Consider the following 20,020-nt stretch of genomic DNA (forward strand, 5'->3'; position numbering starts at 1 on the left):
CATCAGCTTGTCATGGACTCGGGAGTGAAGCAAGATATGTCATTTAAAAAAAAAATGTTGGCGTATCCCTTTAAGCACACAGTCAACAACTGCCCACAACAATTTGAGTTACTGTAAAGATTCACCGTCGCTACATTTGCCATGAAGAGAGTCTATGGGGACTGACTCACTGTTGCAGTGCTGAGTCAGACTCTAGTGGTCAGTAGAGGAACTGCAGTTGTTCACAATTCTGTGTTGGCTCTATTTTTTCAGTCATAAGGAAATACATATCACAATTCTATTATGACATCTATGAATTTAATCAAGAAATTCAGAAAACTATTGACAGAAACTCCAAATATTTTACTTGCGCTCTACCCATCATGCAACTGTTGTGTCCTCTGTGGAATTGTTCATTCTGAGAATAAAACTAAAATGATATCATCAGGGTTCTCCAGGTTTAGGCCTGAGTTGCAGCTCTATATAGGAAAGACTGTGTTATAAACTGGAGGTGAAGAGTGTGAAAGGTGTGGGTGTTAACCAGGTGAGGAGTGTCCAGGGACAAGAGCTGCACTGTGGAAAATGATGTTTGCTTGTACCTCAAAGGGCTTCCAGTTGGTAACTTTTCCTGCTGTTTCTGGGAGTAGAATCGGCTTTTCTGGTTAATTTGGTATTGTCTTATTCATAGGGCATGTTCTGTTGGTCGATTAATTAACTGTCGTTTAGGGGAAGAAGGCAAAGTTTGAGGAGAAAAGTTAATTTGATATCTAGAAATCAGGAGTGCTCAGATCTTTTTCTATAATAAAATTATTAGTTTTCAAGGTTTACATAGATAACATTAGGAAAGTACAAATGTAGAGTGTGTGTGTGTGTGTGTATGTGTGAGATACATTTAGATATGATTCTTAGACAAGACAGAATCTGGACAGTGATAAGCCTTCACTTAAATATTTTAATAAAATTTACCTGAGGACATTACATATTATCTTCATTATTTGTGTGTACAGCTGTGAATGTGTGGCACAAGTCATCTGGCAAGTTTCCAGGTGATGACACTTCCAAGAGCCAGGCCAGCAACAAACATGATGACAAGAGGTGCTGTGTGAAACTTTGTGAATGGCACAGTCTGCATGGTCACCATAGCCAGCTCTGAGAAACTGTTGATCTGTGGAGATGGAGACAGACGCACAATTCAGAAAAAAAAGTTTCCCAATTGTGTTCATTGTCCAATTTACAGCATGTTATAAATGAAAATACAAGACTCTAGATCAGGGATCTCCAACCTTTTTTCCTCTGAGAGCTACTTTTCAAAATGAAGATGACTGGGAGCTACTCATGTTTTGTAACATTAATTATTTACATTCCTACAACAAAACTGTTTCCTACTCTTCATGAAAATAGTATGTTTTTAGCCTCTATCATACTGATAACTGAAATGATTACTTTCAGGCAGGGTTCAAACTTAACTTTTTTGCTCACTGGCCAACTGGCTAGTGAGCAAGGGGGCAGTTGTCGGTCTGAGAAGTGAAGCTCACTTCCGCGTTCAAAAAACTGCAATCCCCTCGGATTCCTCTGGGGGCTGGTGTCAGAAGGGAGCATTCCCCATAGACCCCCATGTTAAAATCGCCGACTTTACATCCTCAATAAACATGTTAAAAGCCTGGTGTCAGAACGTTTTTTTCGTCTCAATCGATAGTTTCTACCCCCGCACACACTCTGAGGGGGGTGAATTTTTTTTTAACTCTATAGTTTTACTGTTATTAGGTTAAAATTCTGGCCAATCAGGGCGCGGAAACGTTGAGTGACAGGTCCGAGCAGCTCCGTGAACAGCTGCTTCGAGGCCAGTGGGCGGGTTCTCGGCCGGCCAATCCAACATGGCGCTGTCCAGGCCGCCATATTTGAGTCACAAAAACGACTCCCCAAAACCAATGGGTGACGTCACGGACGCTACGTCCATTCTTTTTACAGTCTATGCTAGTGAGCTTTAAAAATCTACTGGCCAGAAAGATTTTTTACTGGCCAAAAATTATTTATAGCTGTTTTGTATATTTTTCATTGAGTTGAACTGTTATAATACATTCATAAGCATTTTTAACACATATCATAGCTATTAACATATTTTTGTGTGGAATAAAGGAGTCAAGTTTGCCTTTTTTTCCCTAAAAGGTTTATTTTAGGGATGCACATGGTTAACCGTTTAACCATTAACCTATAACAAGAACTTGACCGAATAATACTATCAGTTATTTATATATATTTATTTATTCATCAGCTCCTTATGTCGTCAACTCATGGGGGCGTGTCGACATGTGCAGACTTCCACTGCCTTCAGTCATATTATTTAGTAGCTAAAAGTTTCACAGGAGGACTGACACTCAGACACTGTGCACCATGAAGGAAGATCAGACAATAAATGTAGCTACACGGACATAGATGTGCATCACCTGTAATAACGACGCTGCAAAAAAATAAAAAAATAAAAAAAGACGTTGCAGCTCTCCTGCAGGTCCACAGAGGAGCTGTCAGAGGAGCTCTGCTGCTCCTCTCTCTTCAGTCTGGTGTTTGGCTGCACTTTCAATAAGAAAAGTTCCATATGAGCGCGATCAGCAGAGACAGAGCACAGTGGATGTGGCATTGATCAGATATCGCAGCGCACATGTTTATTTAACGGCAAAAAAATAAATAAATAAATTGGAGCGATGTTTTTTTTTGCTGTTAAACATGTGCGCTGCGATATCTGATCAATGCCACATCCATTGTGCTCTGTCTCAGCTGATCGCGCTCATATGGAACTTTTCTTATTGAAAGTGCAGCCAAACACCAGACTGAAGAGAGAGGAATACACACGTGCGCCGCGAGCGTTGTAGTCGGTCACAAATCATTGCTATACGGCATGTTGTGAGCTTTAAGATCTGCACGACACCGGCTCACAACCCAAGCGTCACAGCCGGGTCGGGAGGAACAGTAACAACAACGAAGTAGTTGGATTTTTTTCACTCGCCAGAGTGGCCGGTCAGCCGGTTTCCTTTACTCGCCAAAGCATCAAAGTTAGTCGCCACTGGCGACTGGTGACCGCTAATTTTGAACCCTGCTTTCAGGTATTGTCCCTCCCTCCATTAAATATGAAAGGAGGCTGAAAATCACAGGACATTTTTGTTCTGATGATACAAGTCAGTGGTCCTGAAATGTGTGTTTCTCTTCTATAGTACACATTCTACATCTGGGGGCAGAGCACCATGGGAAACATTAGGGGAGAAACAGCTGGACAGGGAACTGGGATTTGACACGACACCCACAAACACTGCTGTAGGAGAAGCAGGTCCGTGGAGCTGATTGGTCGATTCTTATCACATGACATGCAGTGCACTTGCTGCCTCCCAAAAAGTAGAGATTTTTCCTCTGTGTGCCGTGGACATGCATGAAAAACAGGTGCAACGCACAGTCTGCATGCCGCTATGGCTTCACTTTGGTTGTAAACATGCATGATACATGTTACATCTGAACGGCCCTGTGCACGCACACATGTGGCCCGCCATAGGCAGGGAAAATCCTGGATATAAGGTGCAGGTTTGATGAGTGACCAATCAAGTTTTCATATTCATGTATGATCCATTAATCCTTTGGCGAGCTACTCATCAGTGCCATTTTACCTGAGAGAAATTGATGCTACAGGCCTTTTCCTTCCACTAATCACTAATTCACTGTTGAAGTCAGTGATGGATATGACAGCCCCACAATCAAGGCACAATATCTATATCACTCCTGGTGGTTGACTGTGGTATAGGTGATAGGTACGGGCCACTGTAAATAAAAAAAAGTGAGTTCTAATTTAAAAGTCAGAAATCTGACTTTCTTCTCAAAGTCTGAGATTGAACTCATAATTCTGAGTTTAAACTCAGAATTTTTTTTCTCAGAGAGAAAAAGTCAAAATTCTGAGTTTCAAGTCAGACTTCTGAGAAAAAAGTTAGAACCCACTTTTCTTTTTCTTTTTTTTTCATAACAGTGGCCCTTACGCTCTTCCGTATATAGGATCCTGACTGACAAAAGCTAAAAATGCCTTTTGCAATGTGGCGACTTGTTTGACTGGACAAGTGGCCACATCGATGATACAAAGATAGACACATAAAATCAGCCAGTGCAGCTGCTGTTTCAAGGATATGAGTGGATTTTTTTTCATATTGGCCCTTCATTTGGTTTGGGCAGTGGGCAGAAACACTTCAGCAGTGCACCTCAGTCTAATAATGGTAGGGAAAACCTTGTGCTTATTAATTGTCAGTTTTTTTGTCTTGCAGTATTGAGTATTCTTCTTGGTATCGCTATTTAGTGAAATTTTAGTATTTTGATTACTACATACCCATCCTCCATTGTTCTCAATCCAGCTCAAGAGTTCGTCTTTGAAGTAATTCACAGTCCACGTCAGGATGATCTTCACTAAGTCGGGGCAATTCATTTCCACCAACTGAGGGCCATACAAACGCAAGGTTTACAGAGTTACATTTTTCACATAAAAAACTATTGAAAATGCCTTACTGCCAGACTTAATTAACATGGTTGTAACTTCAGTTTCAACTCTCAGACCTGTGTGGAGTGATGAGGAAACTGTTACAAACCTTCCTTACATTGGACATGACACAAACAGAAACAGAAAGTTACTTGTAGTAGTAGTCGGGGCATTACTGAAATATCGTGTCCAATGCTTTCAGCATTCACAATAATTATGTTTATATATATATATATATATATATATATATTGTATATCCACTGTAAAATAACAATAAATGGAGGAAAACTAATAGGCCTTATGACCCATCACCCATTCATTTCTGACCACTCACCCTGACAGCCAGCTTCCCAGCAGCATAGAAGAGCACAGCGATCTTCTCCCAGGTGATCCCGTGTTCAAACACTTGACGTGCCACTTTCGCAAATTTTTCACTCATGGAACCGGGGGCCTTTGCCACCCCATCTATTGCACTGCAACAGAGAGTGGAGAGAGAGAGAGTTTAGGTTTAATTAACATGTTCTACCATTAGCTCTACCATGACAAAGCAGATGAGAGACTCACTCTTGGAACTCTTTGTTGCCCTGCATTTTGTCACGAAGAATGCGGATCAAATTAACTAGCTGGTTCACCACCTTTTTCTCCTGAGGCTCCACTTTGACAGACGGTGGTATGTGGGGTTGAATGTCTGAAGATACATTCTTCAGCTCCTCCTTTACTATCCTGAAACAGAACAGAGGTTTGAAGCTGCAGCCCCATTCCCTTAGGAAGGAAATCCTCAGTATCATCAATCCAGACAAAGAGGGTTATGTTTTTTGTCCATCCCATTCTAAGCAAAATGATACTGATATCTCAATAATATGTTGACTGAACTCCTTCAAATTTGGCACAAACTTTCATTTTGAAGGATGAGGAGATTAGATTAGATTTAAGTTGTCAAAGGCCAAGGTCACAGTGACGGCAGAAAGCAGCAATAGAGCTTATTTTACAACTGAACCTTTTTTTATTAACATGTTTTTTTTTGTTTTTTTTTAAGAAAGAATATTTTAAAACCACTTATTTTACAAAAGGGAATTTCTTTTACTTCATTTACATACACTACAGATATTTTACAATAACAATGTAGCATGAATGGGTGATGTTTTTCCAGTTGGTCCTGGTTCAGTTTCACCCATTTTTCTAATGCAGTATAAATTTCATGTACGCTATGTACAGTAGGTAGACTAAATTGGTTGGCTTTGACATTTAACTGGAAGAGCAAGGGGTTAACAGAACTGGTAATAGTTATGGGAACCATACAATCTTATCAGTTCTTATCAGATGTAGCTGTTGGGTGGTGCCAGTGACAATCTACCTCCAGTGCGTCGCCCTCGGATTTCACTATGATAGTCAAAATGAAACTCAACTAAGACCTAAAAAACACACACACACACAGAAGGAAGGGTGTCTTCTTTTTAGTTATATTTTCTTTTGAAACCAGTAAGGAAAAGATTTTGTCACAGTGGAAGGTGATGAAGCTGATTTAACCTACTGTCATTTGAGTAATTACATCAGCTCTAATATATAATAACTACTAGATTAATTTAAAATGAATAAACAATGAAAATTTACATTCAATCAAGCAATCAATCAATCAATCAATCAAATGTTATTTATATAGCACCTTTCAAAGCAAATAAATGCTGTTCAAAGTGCTTTACATTTTAATTGGAAAAAATATATAGGCTACATACGTATATATAAGAAGTGAAACAAGAAGAATGACATGGAGACTAATGCACAAAGATTAAAATCAACAATAAAATATAGCAATACAAAAAAAACATTGGTAGTAGCATTGCTAGTAGCCCGTAGCATGAGGTAGCCTACAATAAAAAGGTATTTTAGATAAATACTTTATTAATCCCGAAGGAAATTCATCAACAACGATACAATGATAGTAATGAAAACTTACTCGTTGATCAGTGTTTCTCCTATTCTCTCATCTGTGGAGAACCAGCAACATAAAAATCTTGTTAGAAAGTTGCATGATTTCCACAGCTGCAGAGTCTCTTTGTGGATGTTGTCACAGTTCCTCCTCCCGGCAGGCGCAGGCTATAGAAAGTTATGCATTTACATCTGTTGAAGATAAGTTATGAGACTTACCCGACATGCCGTTTCCCCCACACGCCATGGTTTAAAGAAAAAACCTAACAACAAGTGGCTGTATCAAGTAAAACCAGAGGCTAATGAGAGACACAAAGTAAAGTCAGCAGACGTTTCTAACTCAACACTTCTGATACAACTCAGACAAATATAGAAAGTGAAACTGATTCTGAGTCAAGTGAGTATGGTGACTCAGCAACATGGCGCAGAACAGGAAGAACATTTCTATTGAAGTTGCTTACCTGGCCACATACGCTGAAAACATTCCTGGCTTCCTACAGTGGGATTTATCCTTTAAAGGATAGAGTCTTCATAACCAAAGTACAGGGAATTTCTCCACTAACTTAGTTTCTCATTACAAAGCTGTTGATCAGATGCTTTTGAACTTCATATGGAGAAATCATACACAAATAGAATAATTATGAGACCATAACCACCCTGATTAATACATTTAAGATTAATTGGGCTTAAAACATGACTAAAAACCCTACCCCAATTTGGAACTGTATTCCCCATTACATTTTCTCTCATTTTGGAAGCCTGCATGTTATTTTAAATTGTAACTATTGTAAACAAACTCACTGCCAGACGGTCTCTATACCATGAACAGGTCCGCTTAGCCTTACACTACTCACAAAAAGTTAGGGATATTTTGGATGGGATGTAAAACATTAATGCTAAAGTGATATTATATCAAAGGAGGGCGTTTAAGCTTTGACATTTAACTGGAAGAGCAAGGGGTTAACATAACTGATAATGGTTATGGGAACCATAATATCTTATCCATATAACCATAATATCTTATCATGAAAGGCAGCTTGGGTGATTAACCCTTCAAAATCTGGTCACCATCAGGAAACCAATGTCTTGATTTTCAACTGCCACTTCTGACAGTGTGTAGAGCAGAAGTGCATTTCCTGTTCTATTTCAACCTTCTGCAGTCTGAAGCAGAAACTCCTTTAGCCTAATTAACCTGTTGAGGAATAAACAAAAACTTATTTTAGCCTTTTGGAATTTTGACAATGTCAGAAATACCAATACTTTTTTTTCCCACTTCAAATTCAAATTCTATAATTTATTGCTGGAATTTAGCAAGAGCATACAATCACAGTTAAATCATGGTGGTTACACTATCAAACTCTTAATCCTGATTCTAAGGAATAAACCTAAACCTAAATTTTTGAGGTAGGATTCTGGGTTTCCGGCACTGAACTCTGCATAAAGTCATTACAACTTCACCAAGAGGAATATTGTACTCTGTCCAGAAAGTTACAATAAAAAAGGGAGTGAAGGTTCTCATTTCTTCTTTCTCTCCATCTGCTGCCGATCACTGGAGGTCCTCGTGGGCCTGATGCCGGTCCAGCGATGTCCCCTTCAATCATTGCTCCAGGTCCCAAGACTACATTCCCCACTGCACTGGCTCTACACACCAGCAGAGGTGTATAAAGTACTTTAAAATAACTAAGTAAAAGTACAAATACGGTAACTGAAAATGACTTTGGTAAAAGTTAAAGTCACCCATAAGAAAATCACTTAAGTAAAAGTCTTAAAGTAGCTCACATAAAATGTACTTAAAGTATCTTGTGTAAAAATATACTCAAATATCAAAAGTACCAGTAAAGTACAAAGTATTTTTATAGTACACATTAATGCATTGTTCTCTTTATTTCACTTTCAGGTGAATGAAATAGATGTGGTATGATAAAACAAAAAACACCTGAGCAAACCTGTAGAGTGAGGGAATCAAGTGTCTTGTGTCTGCCTAAGAACAAAACTATGAGCTAACTGAGAATAAAACTAAAATGATTTAAAGCAGCAGTAAGCGATCCGGTGGTTTTGTCTAACTTCCTGTCAGCCGATGGAGTTAGCAGCCCCCGCCCTCGTCATGGATCTATTGGTCCTCGTCCCTACGTCACCACATTCAGGCGCATCCCTTGGCTGCACACACAGAGAGGACTGCCCCTTTATGCCGTTCTCTCTCCTCATTGGATAAAGGTTGTAGGATACAAGGAAAGTTTTCTCCTGGGCTCAGAGCAGAGCAGAGTGACTGACAGACCCGTGTTTCAGACCAAACACTATCAGGGCTGGGACGATGTGCTTTTCTCCCGATTCGATTCTTCTACGATTTTTTGGATGGCGATTCGATTTAAATTGCGATTCTACAATATTGCCAATTCTTCAATTTTTAGTCTGCATTTTTAACATTTATCAGCACACAAATACTGTAGGAGCCTATAAATGTTTTTTCAAAAAAAAATAAAAAAAAATAAAAAATAAAAAATAAATCAATTTTTGAAAAAAAAAATCGATTCAAAAATTGTCAAAAAAGATATTGTGATATTTATGTGAATCGATTTTTTCTCCCACCCCTCCCTACTCTATATAAGTGATTGCTGTCGGAAGATATAACTATTTAAAGCAGAAGTAAGCGATATGTTTGTGTTAATATAAGTCTTAAATAGTTGTATCTTCCGACAGCAATCACTTCTATAGAGTGTTTGGTCTGAAACACGGGTCTGTCAGTCACTCTGCTCTGCTCTGAGCCCAGGAGAAAACTTTCCTTGTATCCTACAACCTTTATCAACCTTCTTCCTTGTTCAAGGCAGCCCGTAACTCGTATTTTTCCGACCTGTGAAGTGGTACCAGTTCGATCTGGTACGAGTTCACGGGTCAGAAGTTACGAGTGGCCGTTATAGTGACTTTCACCGGTAAAACAGGTCGGAGAAACACGAGTGGGTTGCCTGGAACGCTACAAAGTCGTAAGTTGTGACTTGAAGCTGTAATTTACGGTTTCAAAAGCCTGCCTGGAACGCAGCATTAGCCAAAACCACCGGATCGCTTACTTCTGCTTTAAGACTTATATTAACACAAACATTCACCTTACTTCTGCTTTAATCTTGGTTCCCAAGGTTTAGGCCTGAGTTGTGTGGGATCTGGTGACTCAAACCACAGAATAAATGTCAGAGTATCTACCGCTGCTTCAGATGTTTCACACTCTGCAAGTTTACCAACTCAGTACAACACTCACAACCTCGTTGACACATCCATGGCTCTAATTGTGCAGCTCAGAAATAAACAGGAGAAGCAATGTCATCCAATGTGAGAAACAGTGTTCTTGTATTCTCTTCTTCTTTCCCTCCGTCCTGTCTCTCTCTCCGCTGACCCCCCTGTCTCCTCATACACATGACTCCATTATTTTCTTGACAGAAAATAGACAAAGACTTTGAAGACTTGCCTCACTCCGCTTTTCTAAGATCACACATCAAACAGCTCTAACCTGCTTGTACTGACTTACATGGAGTGTTTTTGATTTGTTTTCCTCAATCCTGCATGGGGAGCTCCCACACGCAATTTCAAATCCCACCTGCTGCGCAACAACCTCATCATCCGACGCAGTTTTTGTTAAAAAGATGTGAGAATTGCTTGATATCTGGAGTCGTGCTCTGCTTATCTGTGGGCACAGGCACAGCCGCTCGTGCTGCACCCTCACATCATGCTACAAGTGAGCTGTGTCTTTATTTAGCTGTTACAAACATGGTTGTCTGATACTACTTTCATCATCCTTTCCTTTGTTGCTGCAGCTGCACAGATGTTAAAGGGATAGTTCACCCAAAATTGAAATTTCACTCATTATCTCCTCCCCCTCATGTGGACTAAGGGCTGTGAGAAGTTTCAGAGTCCTCCGTGGCTTCTCTGAGTTACAGGGGGTCTCGGCGTAGCAGTGCATGTCCATATGACGGTTGCTAATGGATACCAACTGTCGAAATGCAAAATTGTCCCGAAAAAAAAAAAAAGTCTATATTTCAAGCTTGTTTTGTAGCGGAAGCTTCTCGAAGCTCCTCTTCCGCTACAAACAAGCTTGAAATATAGACTTTTTAAATTTTTTTCAGGACAATTTCGCATTTTGGGGCTTCAATACCAGAGGGACATTACATACGAGCAGCATGGAGGTATTTGGATGTTTTTTGGTGTGTCTTTTTGTTACGAAGACAGTTGGTATCCATTGGCAACCGTTATATGGACATGCACTGCTACGCCGAGACCCCCTGTAACTCAGAGAAGCCACGGAGGACTCTGAAACTTCTCCCAGCCCTTAGCAGTGCAGTGCAATGCAGAGTTAAAGGGGCATTGTGTATGAATTCCTCCCATCTAGCGTTGTGGTTGTAGATCACAAGCAACTCAGTCGTATTTTTCATGCTGCATTCACTTGAAATCTGTTAGACGGCAGACGGACGACAGCCGCTGCACCTAACGGCATAAACAAGCCTCTATGTAAACAAGTGGTCCGTCAGCACGAGGCAAAACAACACACCTGACAATATGTTGTCATGGCGATGTGGTATCGTTTTACCGTCTTTCTCTCCACTTCTGTGACTAAAATGACATCTGGTTTGTTAGCGACGGCCGTCTGCCCGACTGCAGGTGAATGCAGCATCAGTGTAACGCTCCTTTCCGTGGTTACCTACCGTCACGCTGCCACTGAAGGTAAAAACATGGCGACACCACATGGCAGCAGCACCGAGCTTACCGTCTCCATGGAGATATGAATGATATGAACGGCTCATTCAGAGCTGAAAGGAACAGGAACTTTGTTGATTAATGAAAAACAGACTGAAGAACCAAATAATCAATTTTCGTGAATAGATAACAGGAGAAGTTACACAATGTCCCTTTAAAGTGCAATAGGCTGGTCAATATTCAGTGTGCATGGGTCCAAGAGGCCTCCAAAGTTCAGTCTTTGAACTTTACAGTACTGTACGTGTGCACCGAGAAGGTAAAACTGTAGTAATGTTTTCTCCTGGAGTCACTGCTGACACTCTGCTTCTTCCTGGGGGGGCGAACTGTTCTGTATTACGTGTGAAACGTGTCCACAAATGGATCAGAACAGCTAACATTATGAAGCTAATCTCAAAAAAATGCACAATTACTGATGAACAGATGGCGTTCATCATGTTGAGATGAACAGTTTACAACAGCGTGCAGTCAAGAGAGTTTGCAAGAAAGAAAAATATGAAGAGGTTCAGGATGAGAATACGAACATGTTTTTGTTTTATTTAAATCTCTCTTCAGATCAGTGCTTCCCCTCTGTGCTGTTTCCATCTCAACCTGTTTCCAAGTGACGTAGACAAGTGAAATCATTTAGTCATTTTTAGATTTTAAATCCTTCGCCTTTTTTAAAATAATGTTGTGCTTTTCTTTAAGGATTATCCTGTGAATAGATCCCAGGCTTCTGAGTAATGGTTTAATTTCATACTACCCCGGCACTGGCACGCCACAATTAAACTGAGGCCGGGTGCTTTCTCCTCATTTATTATACAAACAGCAGTAATGAATACGTGAACACAGCCAATGTCATACAAAATGCATGATGAATACGTTGGCGTGCAGGTAACGAGCATTAATAGTTTATGCCTTGCCAGAGGCGTTGTGAGGAACTGATGGGATGGAGCAACAGGAAGAGCTGATCCACAGCAACAGAAGAGCTTTGTTTGTCCTGCTTGGTAGATGTGTACGTGGAGAAATGTGTTCTGTGTTACAGGGCAGAGCACATAGCACATGGACGCAGACGTGACAGTGAATGCAACACTGAGGGAAGTTAAAGCAGACATACAGTATCAGACAAGGCCTCATTCTACAGACAAGGTCCAACCTTGTGTGGAGAAGGAAGATTTGCACTTGCAGTACAAAGGCAGTGGGGGAGAGTGGGGTAAAGTGAGACTTTTTTTTTTTACATTTGCTCCCCTCTAAGCGAGCTAAAATTACTTATCAGTAAAATTTACACATTTCCCATTAATTCAGGATGTTTCCTAGCAATGGAAAGTATCAGAATGTATTTAGAACGAAGGGCAGTGAAAATATGATTGTTTTTAAAAAAGTGGACTTTACCCCAGCTTAGGGGTAAACTGAGACAGACCAGAGAAATCAATGGGGTAAACTGATCCACTTACTTTTTCCACTCTGAAACTACCATAACAACACATGTTGTAACAGTTAGATTCCTGACAGCTTGACAACCACTTCCCAAAACTAATGTTGGACTAGTAGCAGAATCATGGGGATTGGTCAGTTAAGCACGTTTTTTTCTAAACACAAAGTGACTCAAGAACAAAATCAAATACAACACAAAATGTTTTAATTAACATTCAAATGACAGATAGAACCAGTTAGATAGTCTGGGGGTCAGATTGTAGGACCCGACAATGGTGACCATTTTGATCAAAAGTCCTCTTGTGTGTGGAGGGAGCCGACAAAGTGGAATGTGACTAAAATTGAGTTAATTAACCAACAATTAACCAAAGAAGTGAGCTGACTGAGAGCACATCATAACAAAGCAGTGTGGCTACAGATCATGTTTGATCACGCGAGATTTCTGGCTTGGGGGACGAGATTCTAGTGTAAATCTTTGTGTGTGGTGCTCACAGTGTCTCACTCATGGATTTATTATAATACATCCATGGTCTCACTTTACCCCGCAGCATTTGTCTCACTTTACCCCAACACCCCCATTTTAGAAAAAACGCCCTCTCTTAGAAATTCAGGCTAATTTTCAGCCAGCATCATCACATGGTTTTATGTGTTGGTAGTTCATCATCATGTATCATAGAAGTTTTTCTACCTGAATCAATTTGCTTTGGCAGAAGAGTTGATTAAGTTGACAGCAAGAAAATTTACTTTTACCTGCAAAAATCATATTTTTGTGAAAAAAACATGCTTTCCACAGCATCATGAGGTCCTCTCCTTCATGACCATGGGGAAATGGAAGGGGCTTGAAAACATAATGGTCACATGACCAAAAATGTGTTCAGTTTTCTAGATACAGGGGGTGTCTCACATTACCCCACTCATACACATAACTAAAAGGACAGCAAAACAAATAGGCTACAATAGAACAATGAAATAAAATGCTAATTCAGTTATTTGTCCCAAGAGATACAAAAAATTGTATTTGGTAATTATATCTGCGTATTTAGCACATATTTTAAAAGCATTGAGCTAATAGCAATAATGAATATCATTGATGCTACGTAGAGATCTAAGGCCTGTAGAAAGTGATCAGTCCCTCAGGATCTTCCTGCTGCTGAGCTGCTGTTAGTTCTGCTGCTGGAGTCTGCTTGGCAGAGAAGAAGTGCAGGAAATTAAAATGCTACTGTGTTTGTGTGTGTGTATGTGTGGAAAGCTTTGAGAATCTCAAACCTGGATTAGACCAATCAGCCAGCCTTAAACAGAAGATTGGTTTTAAAGTTGTAACCTGATTTTGACTATTATGTGTATGTACTTATTGCAAATATTTTTTTAATCACGTTATCTCAACATCAGGAGAAATCTTTTTTATTTTTTTTTTCAATTTTTTGAACCTCATAGATTAAGTTGAAAGTAACACTCCTCCTTAGCAACAATCCCTCCCTAGCAACAATCCTCACTACCTTCCTAGCTGATGAAGTCTGATCTAATAATGATCTGCCATGAAAAGACTCAGTGTAAAACACTCTCTGATGTGTAGATCAATGATATTTTACAGCTCTGGAATTAGCATCTGTGTACTGGTACAACATATCTCTGATTAAGAAATTAATTATGAGGAGAAGACGAGCTTTGTTATCTTGAGATAATGGGATCATTTTTTTTGTTATCTTGAGGATAACAGGATTTCCAGTGTGGTCCTCAAACCTCACCCCTCAACCTCTGATCTGATCCATGGCAGCGTTTCCTGAAAAGAACACACCCAGGGCCTGATTAACTGAAGGTTCGCGTGTGTGGAAAACGTGTGTAAACTTGATATCAAATGTGCAAGATGACCTACTTACAGTGCACACTGAGGATCGTGTGTTTCAAAAGAGCAAAACAACACATTCTGTCCATTTAGCACCTTTAGCCTGAATACTGTAAATTCTCTAATAAGAGCAGAGTCTTAAATAGATGCTGGTCCCCTGAACTGGGCCAGGTCGGCTACAGGTCTGAGTAAATAAAATCTGGTCTCAGTTAGAAGCAGGGGCTATTTTCTGTGCACATTCACAGTCATATTAAAACCTTTAAAACCTTTGTCATGTGCATTTTGAATTTGCACTTCAAACTTGGACTTGGTAACAACAAAAATGGCATGAACTCTCCAATGTGCATCACATTTTATTGCACGAGGAGGAAGTGGAAAATTTGCCGTATCGATACAGATAAATGCGCTTTAGTGCTATAGAAACAGATAAGTGAACAAGTTATTACTTAAGATTTGCAACATAAATTGGATGGAAGACTCCCGACTTTCGGTGAAGTCGGAATAGCATTCCATTCTTTTAAAACTTTAAAGCAACATGTAGTTTTTCTATTGCACTTTAACTCAGTGCAATAGACTTGTTTGTCATTAACATCTGTGCAGCTGCAAATAATGTTTCTAAACTCATTGAAGTGGTAGAAAACAGCCTGAACATTAGAGATTTTTTTGTCAATTCTAACATTTTGGGCTCCAGAAGGCAAGACAAACACCTAATTATATGTTAGAGAGCCTTCAAAAAGTGATATTTCCATAATATGTCACCTTTAATAAGCCTGGAAGTGATGGTGGTGATTGTAACTGTGTCTGAATTTGATATGTTTGAAAAGGAGGTGCTAATCAGCCCATGGCTGCTGTTTTTGCGGAAGAGGAGACATAGGCACAAGTAGTGCAGGGAATGAACGGCTACAAAACGTTTCAGTGCATTGGGTTTGTGCTGCATGGGATCAAACAGGGTCTTGGTGCAGTTGCTGGTTTCCCTCTCCAGTCCCCAGCTGCTGGGCTCTGGGACCTCTGGGATTCAGACACATCACCACCGCCACCACCCGGTCTCTGATCCCTCACACCAGGGCTCTTAGGGCCGTCAGACCAGACACAGAGCTGCAGCTGCAGAGCGTGACGTCCCCCCTGAGCTCCGAGCCACAGACCGGTCGCAGACCGGCCGCAGACCGGCCGCAGACTGATCACAGACCGGCCACAGACCGGCCACAGACCGGTCACAGACCGGCCACAGACCGGCCACATCTCCTGGGCCGTGGATGAGAGTCCATCCTCCAGTAATGCAGACAGAGTTATTTGTTCCTGCAGCGAGCGCTCGTCATTCTAGGGTGTCACCCTGTTATCAGTCACACAGTCAGAAGCAGCTCTTCCTCCATTTGCAGAGATTTTATTATCAGCTAGTTTAAAGGAGAATTACGGTCATTTTTGACCCCTAAATCGTTGTCCTGATGGTCACCCAGTGTTGGAGGAGCAAAAAACGTGACTAAAATTGATGCAGGCAAACCAGAGTTACACCATGGCTAGACGGTGCTAGGGATAGCAACAACGCTAAACTATGGGGGCAATTCTTTCAACCACAACAAACACTCAAAAAACAATCAGATATCTATGGTACATGACTGGGATCCTTAGAGACACCACTGAACTCATATAGTGTACAGTATAAACAGTATAAACTTTGTGTTTTTGCATGTTATCACTCACCTCAGACAGCCCAACTCTGGAACATCCTGAAAGACATTACTATCCCATCACAGAGCGCTGCTCTCCCAGCAACACAAACTAACACTTTGTCCTTGTTGTGATGATTTCTTTACAAAACACACATCCCTCCACCAGGAGGCGCTTCCATTGGACCAATGTCGTTACTCTCTTTTCCAGTGCTCTAGGTATAACAACTGCTAGTTTAGTGCAGGACTCGAACGTAAGTCGCCTACTTTAAACGGCAACAGGAGTGGGATCAACAGTCCAATAACAGTCCTGACTTGACCTGTGTTCAGGTAGAGATGTGATTGATGTTTCCAGCTTTATGTAGTTGAGCTGTGGTCCAGCTGCTGCAGCCCAGAGCCACAGCTGCACTCAACCAGCCGAGCTCAGGAAGGACTGAAGGCACCATGTGTTTCTTCAAAAGGAAGCAGGAATCTGACCTGAGGCCTGTGGTGATAAGGACTGTACATGTAGACTAGACCTGGACTCTCTGATGGAAGATTTGACATGTGTGAGATGTGACTGGACTTTAGACATGAAAGACAAACCACAATGAATTTTGACCCAGAAGATCCCTGCAACAATGAAATATAAATAAACTCAGCTTTACACATTTCATCAGGTACTGTTATGAAAGGAGCTTCTTATAATAAGAGTTTTTATAGACAAAAAGCTGTTACCATGTACAGCTCTGGAAAAAAATTGAGACACCTCTCCAAAATGTTCTTGATAAATCATCATTTCCACACGAATGGCAGCCATTCATATTTTTTTGTTATTTTGACCAGTTGCCATTTTCAGAAAATCAATGTTCTAAATGACAATATTTTTATTTTCAGATTTGGGAGAAATGTTGTTAGTAGTTTATTGAATAAAACAAAACTGTTCATTTAGTATAGTATAAACCAGAGAAACTGATCATTTTGAAGTGGTGACATGTTGTCATCAATCATGTTATTACAGTTGTTTTCAGTTGCTATAACACTAACACACATTCTCTGAAACCAATTCTCAGTGGCCTGAAGTCATTTTTTTAATCAAACACTCTTTTGGCCAAACCTTTAATTAACACTGTTCAGTTACTTTGACACAACTTGCAAAACTCATATGCCTTTTTTTTTTTTTTTTGCAAAACCTTAAACACGTTCTCAGTCATTTACCACATTTCACACTGTGACACATTTGTGTTGCAAAACTATAAACACTTGCAGCAAAATGTGAACAAAACTCCAACACAGCTGTAATCTTTGACACACAACAACTCAGAATTGAACACACACATATTTCTAACGATGTGTTCAGACCAGTGGGGCAGGAGAAAAGCCAGCATCCATCTACACAGACAGAAACAGTGTGAGCTCCTCTGGCCGAACTCCACACAAAGACGTGACGTTGGAGGATGAATCTCAGTGACTTTGTGCAGTAATGCGCTTTTCATTTAGATTTTAGTTTTTAAGTGTTTTATTTAGTTTTTATTTTTGAATGCAGGATAACCTGATAGTTTGACTTGGATGGAAAAGTCTGGGGACTGTGACCGCAGTTTGACATTTTGGATTTGTGTTTAAAGGGATAGTTCACCCAAAATACAAATTTCACTCATTATCTACTCACCCTCATGTCAACTAAGAGCTGTGAGAAGTTTCAGAGTCCTCCGTTCCTTCTCTGAGTTACGAGGGGGTCCACGCAGCAGTATTTGTCCATATAATGGTTGTCAATGGATACCAACTTTCTTCGTCCAAAAAGACACACCAAAAAACATCCAAATACCTCCATACTGCTCATCTGTAATGTCCCTCTGGTATTGAAGCCCCGACATGAGAAATTGTTCCATAAAAAATTAAATAAGTCTATATTTTAAGCTTGTTTGTAGAGGAAGCTCCCAGTGTCTCAGTTCACTGCTCTTCCTGTGACCGGCGGAACAATTTCTCATTTTGGGGCTTCAATACAAGAGGGACATTACAGACGAGCAGTATGGAGGTATTTGGATGTTTTTTGGTGTGTCTTTTTGGACGAAGAAAGTTGGTATCCATTGACAACCATTATATGGACAAATACTGCTGTGCGGACCCCCCCGTAACTCAGAGAAGGAACGGAGGACTCTGAAAATTCTCACAGCTCTTAGTCGACATGAGGGTGAGTAGATAATGAGTGAAATTTGAATTTTGGGTGAACTATCCCTTTAAGATTTTGAGAAAACAGGTGGAGGTTTCATTAAATGTGTTTTAGAGATTGGGAAAAACTGTGATCCCTCTCTGTGTCCCCCTGTAGATGGGAGGAACCATGTACAACACAGGGAAGCACGTGTCCCTGCGGCCAGACAAAGCCCACCTGGTCAACATCTCCGGCGGTCCGCTGGGATACAGCTACCGGCTGGAGGAAGTCCGCCTCCACTTTGGGAGCGAGGACTCCCAGGGCTCCGAGCACCTCCTCAACGGACAGGGATTTCCTGGAGAGGTGAGACACACAGAGATAACACACGGCAACACGACAACACAGCAGTGAACAGTAACAGGCTGATAAAGATACGGCTGATAGCAGGGAAGGCAAATGATAAGACGGTTATTCACGCACACACACGAGTGCAGCTCATGTGGAGTAAATTATTCTGAAACAGTCATCTCTCATTAAGAGATGTTCCATATGTGAAGCACCAAGTTGTCAAAACTCATCTTGTTATCCGTCATGAAAGCAATTCAAACCTGGTTGTCAAAATTGGAAAAGCAAATTTTCTCTTGTCTCCATGGAGTCTGAGGCGGTGCCGAGATTCCCCCAGCTTTCTCTGGGATCACAAATCTGCATTTGTTTTGCAAATCCACCGTCCCCAGAGAGACACAGTGAGACGTTAGAAAGGAGCTTTTAAACTTTTCAAATGCTCCGCTCTCTTCTTATGCAGATTGGGTCTGTGGTTTTACATCTGTCAGAGATGTTCAGAGGAAAAATAAGATCTTTGTTTGAGTTGAAACTCGATGGACACTAAGACACGCCCAAGCCTTCTAGAAATACAATCTAGAAAACAAGTGACCTGTACCAAACTCCCTGGAGCCTCAGTGAGTGTGAAGCCATGGGACTCTTCTCAGTCTGAGGTTGGGACTCAGCATCAAATCTCCCACACCAACTGAAAAGTTTATTTTAAAGGGATAGTTCAACATTTAGGCAAATTGGCCCATTGCCATAACCCCTATAGTCATAGCAGTAGGTTCGTTACCTTTAATTGTCGGTGCAAGCTGTTTTTAGAACGGCGGAGCACACAATCCAACAACTCCACAACGCTCTGGTGGACAAGTTGTGACCTGCACATTCACCACGCTATGAGATAATAACACAACGTTACCACACAGAGTTGTTTTAGAGGGAAATACAGAGACTGTTGATGAAAAACTGCCCCTGACAGGAACACGCAGCAGCTGTTTTGCATGAATTTCCCTCTAAAACAACTCCATCTCATAACGTTGTGTTATTATCTCATAGCGTGGTGAATGTGGAGGTCACAACTTGCCCACCAGAGCGTTGTGGAGTTGTTGGATTGTGTATTTGATGAGTTTGATGAGGGAAACGAAGAAATCCCATGAGCCTCCGTAGCGTAGCTCTGAGCAGCTCACGGCTCTGCTCCGCCGTTCTAAAACTAGCTTGCACCGACAATTAAAGGTAACAAACCTACTGCTATGACTATAGAGATTATGGCAATGGGCCAATTTGCCAAAATGTTAAACTATCCCTTTAAACATCTAGAGCCAGAAGCTCAGTGTGAAAGTTGTTTTAAAGGTGCCACAGTGGACACTTCTCCTGTCTTTTATTTGAGGTGTTGATAAGAAGCCTCCTCTCTCAGGCTTCTCTCTGGAACTTGAGTATCAGGTCGGTGGGCCAATCAGAAGGAGGCACTTATACGGCAGGCCTACAGGATCTTTCAGGTTGGACTTGGCCAG

At 40.9% G+C, this 20,020-nt stretch overlaps 2 protein-coding genes across 2 annotated transcripts in view; one reads left to right on the plus strand and one right to left on the minus strand.

Moving 5' to 3' along the window:
- The window catches only part of LOC146983857 (carbonic anhydrase-related protein 10-like), an 83,379-nt gene that overhangs the window by 31,754 nt on the left and 31,605 nt on the right, over positions 1 to 20,020 (plus strand). Inside the window, exon 2 of the mRNA XM_085785238.1 lies at positions 18,366 to 18,551. Within this exon, the coding sequence (XP_085641364.1) occupies positions 18,366 to 18,551 (186 nt within the window). The remainder of the gene's footprint in view (positions 1 to 18,365; positions 18,552 to 20,020) is intronic.
- LOC146983858 (apoptosis regulator BAX-like) lies at positions 1,007 to 6,761 on the minus strand. Its single transcript, XM_085785550.1, has 6 exons — positions 6,626 to 6,761; positions 6,435 to 6,465; positions 5,045 to 5,203; positions 4,815 to 4,953; positions 4,334 to 4,438; positions 1,007 to 1,144 (listed from the first exon to the last, which is right to left on the minus strand). Exons 1-6 carry the CDS (start codon positions 6,651 to 6,653, stop codon positions 1,007 to 1,009), a joined length of 600 nt encoding a protein of 199 aa, XP_085641676.1. The 5' UTR covers positions 6,654 to 6,761.

The sequence above is a fragment of the Trachurus japonicus genome, chromosome 8 (genome assembly GCF_045865225.1).
Source record: "Trachurus japonicus isolate A0001 chromosome 8, Traja_1.0".
NCBI lineage: Eukaryota > Metazoa > Chordata > Actinopteri > Carangiformes > Carangidae > Trachurus > Trachurus japonicus.

Bases quoted from the DNA above. Each gene is read 5' to 3' on its own strand.
- LOC146983858 (XM_085785550.1), bottom strand. From the start codon at position 6,653: ATGGCGTGTGGGGGAAACGGCATGTCGG. The intron at 5,204-6,434 runs GTAAGTTTTCAT...GTTCTGTTTCAG, and splicing joins GGAGAAACACTGATCAACGA to GATAGTAAAGGAGGAGCTGA. The intron at 4,954-5,044 runs GTGAGTCTCTCA...TCTCTGTTGCAG, and splicing joins GGCAACAAAGAGTTCCAAGA to TGCAATAGATGGGGTGGCAA.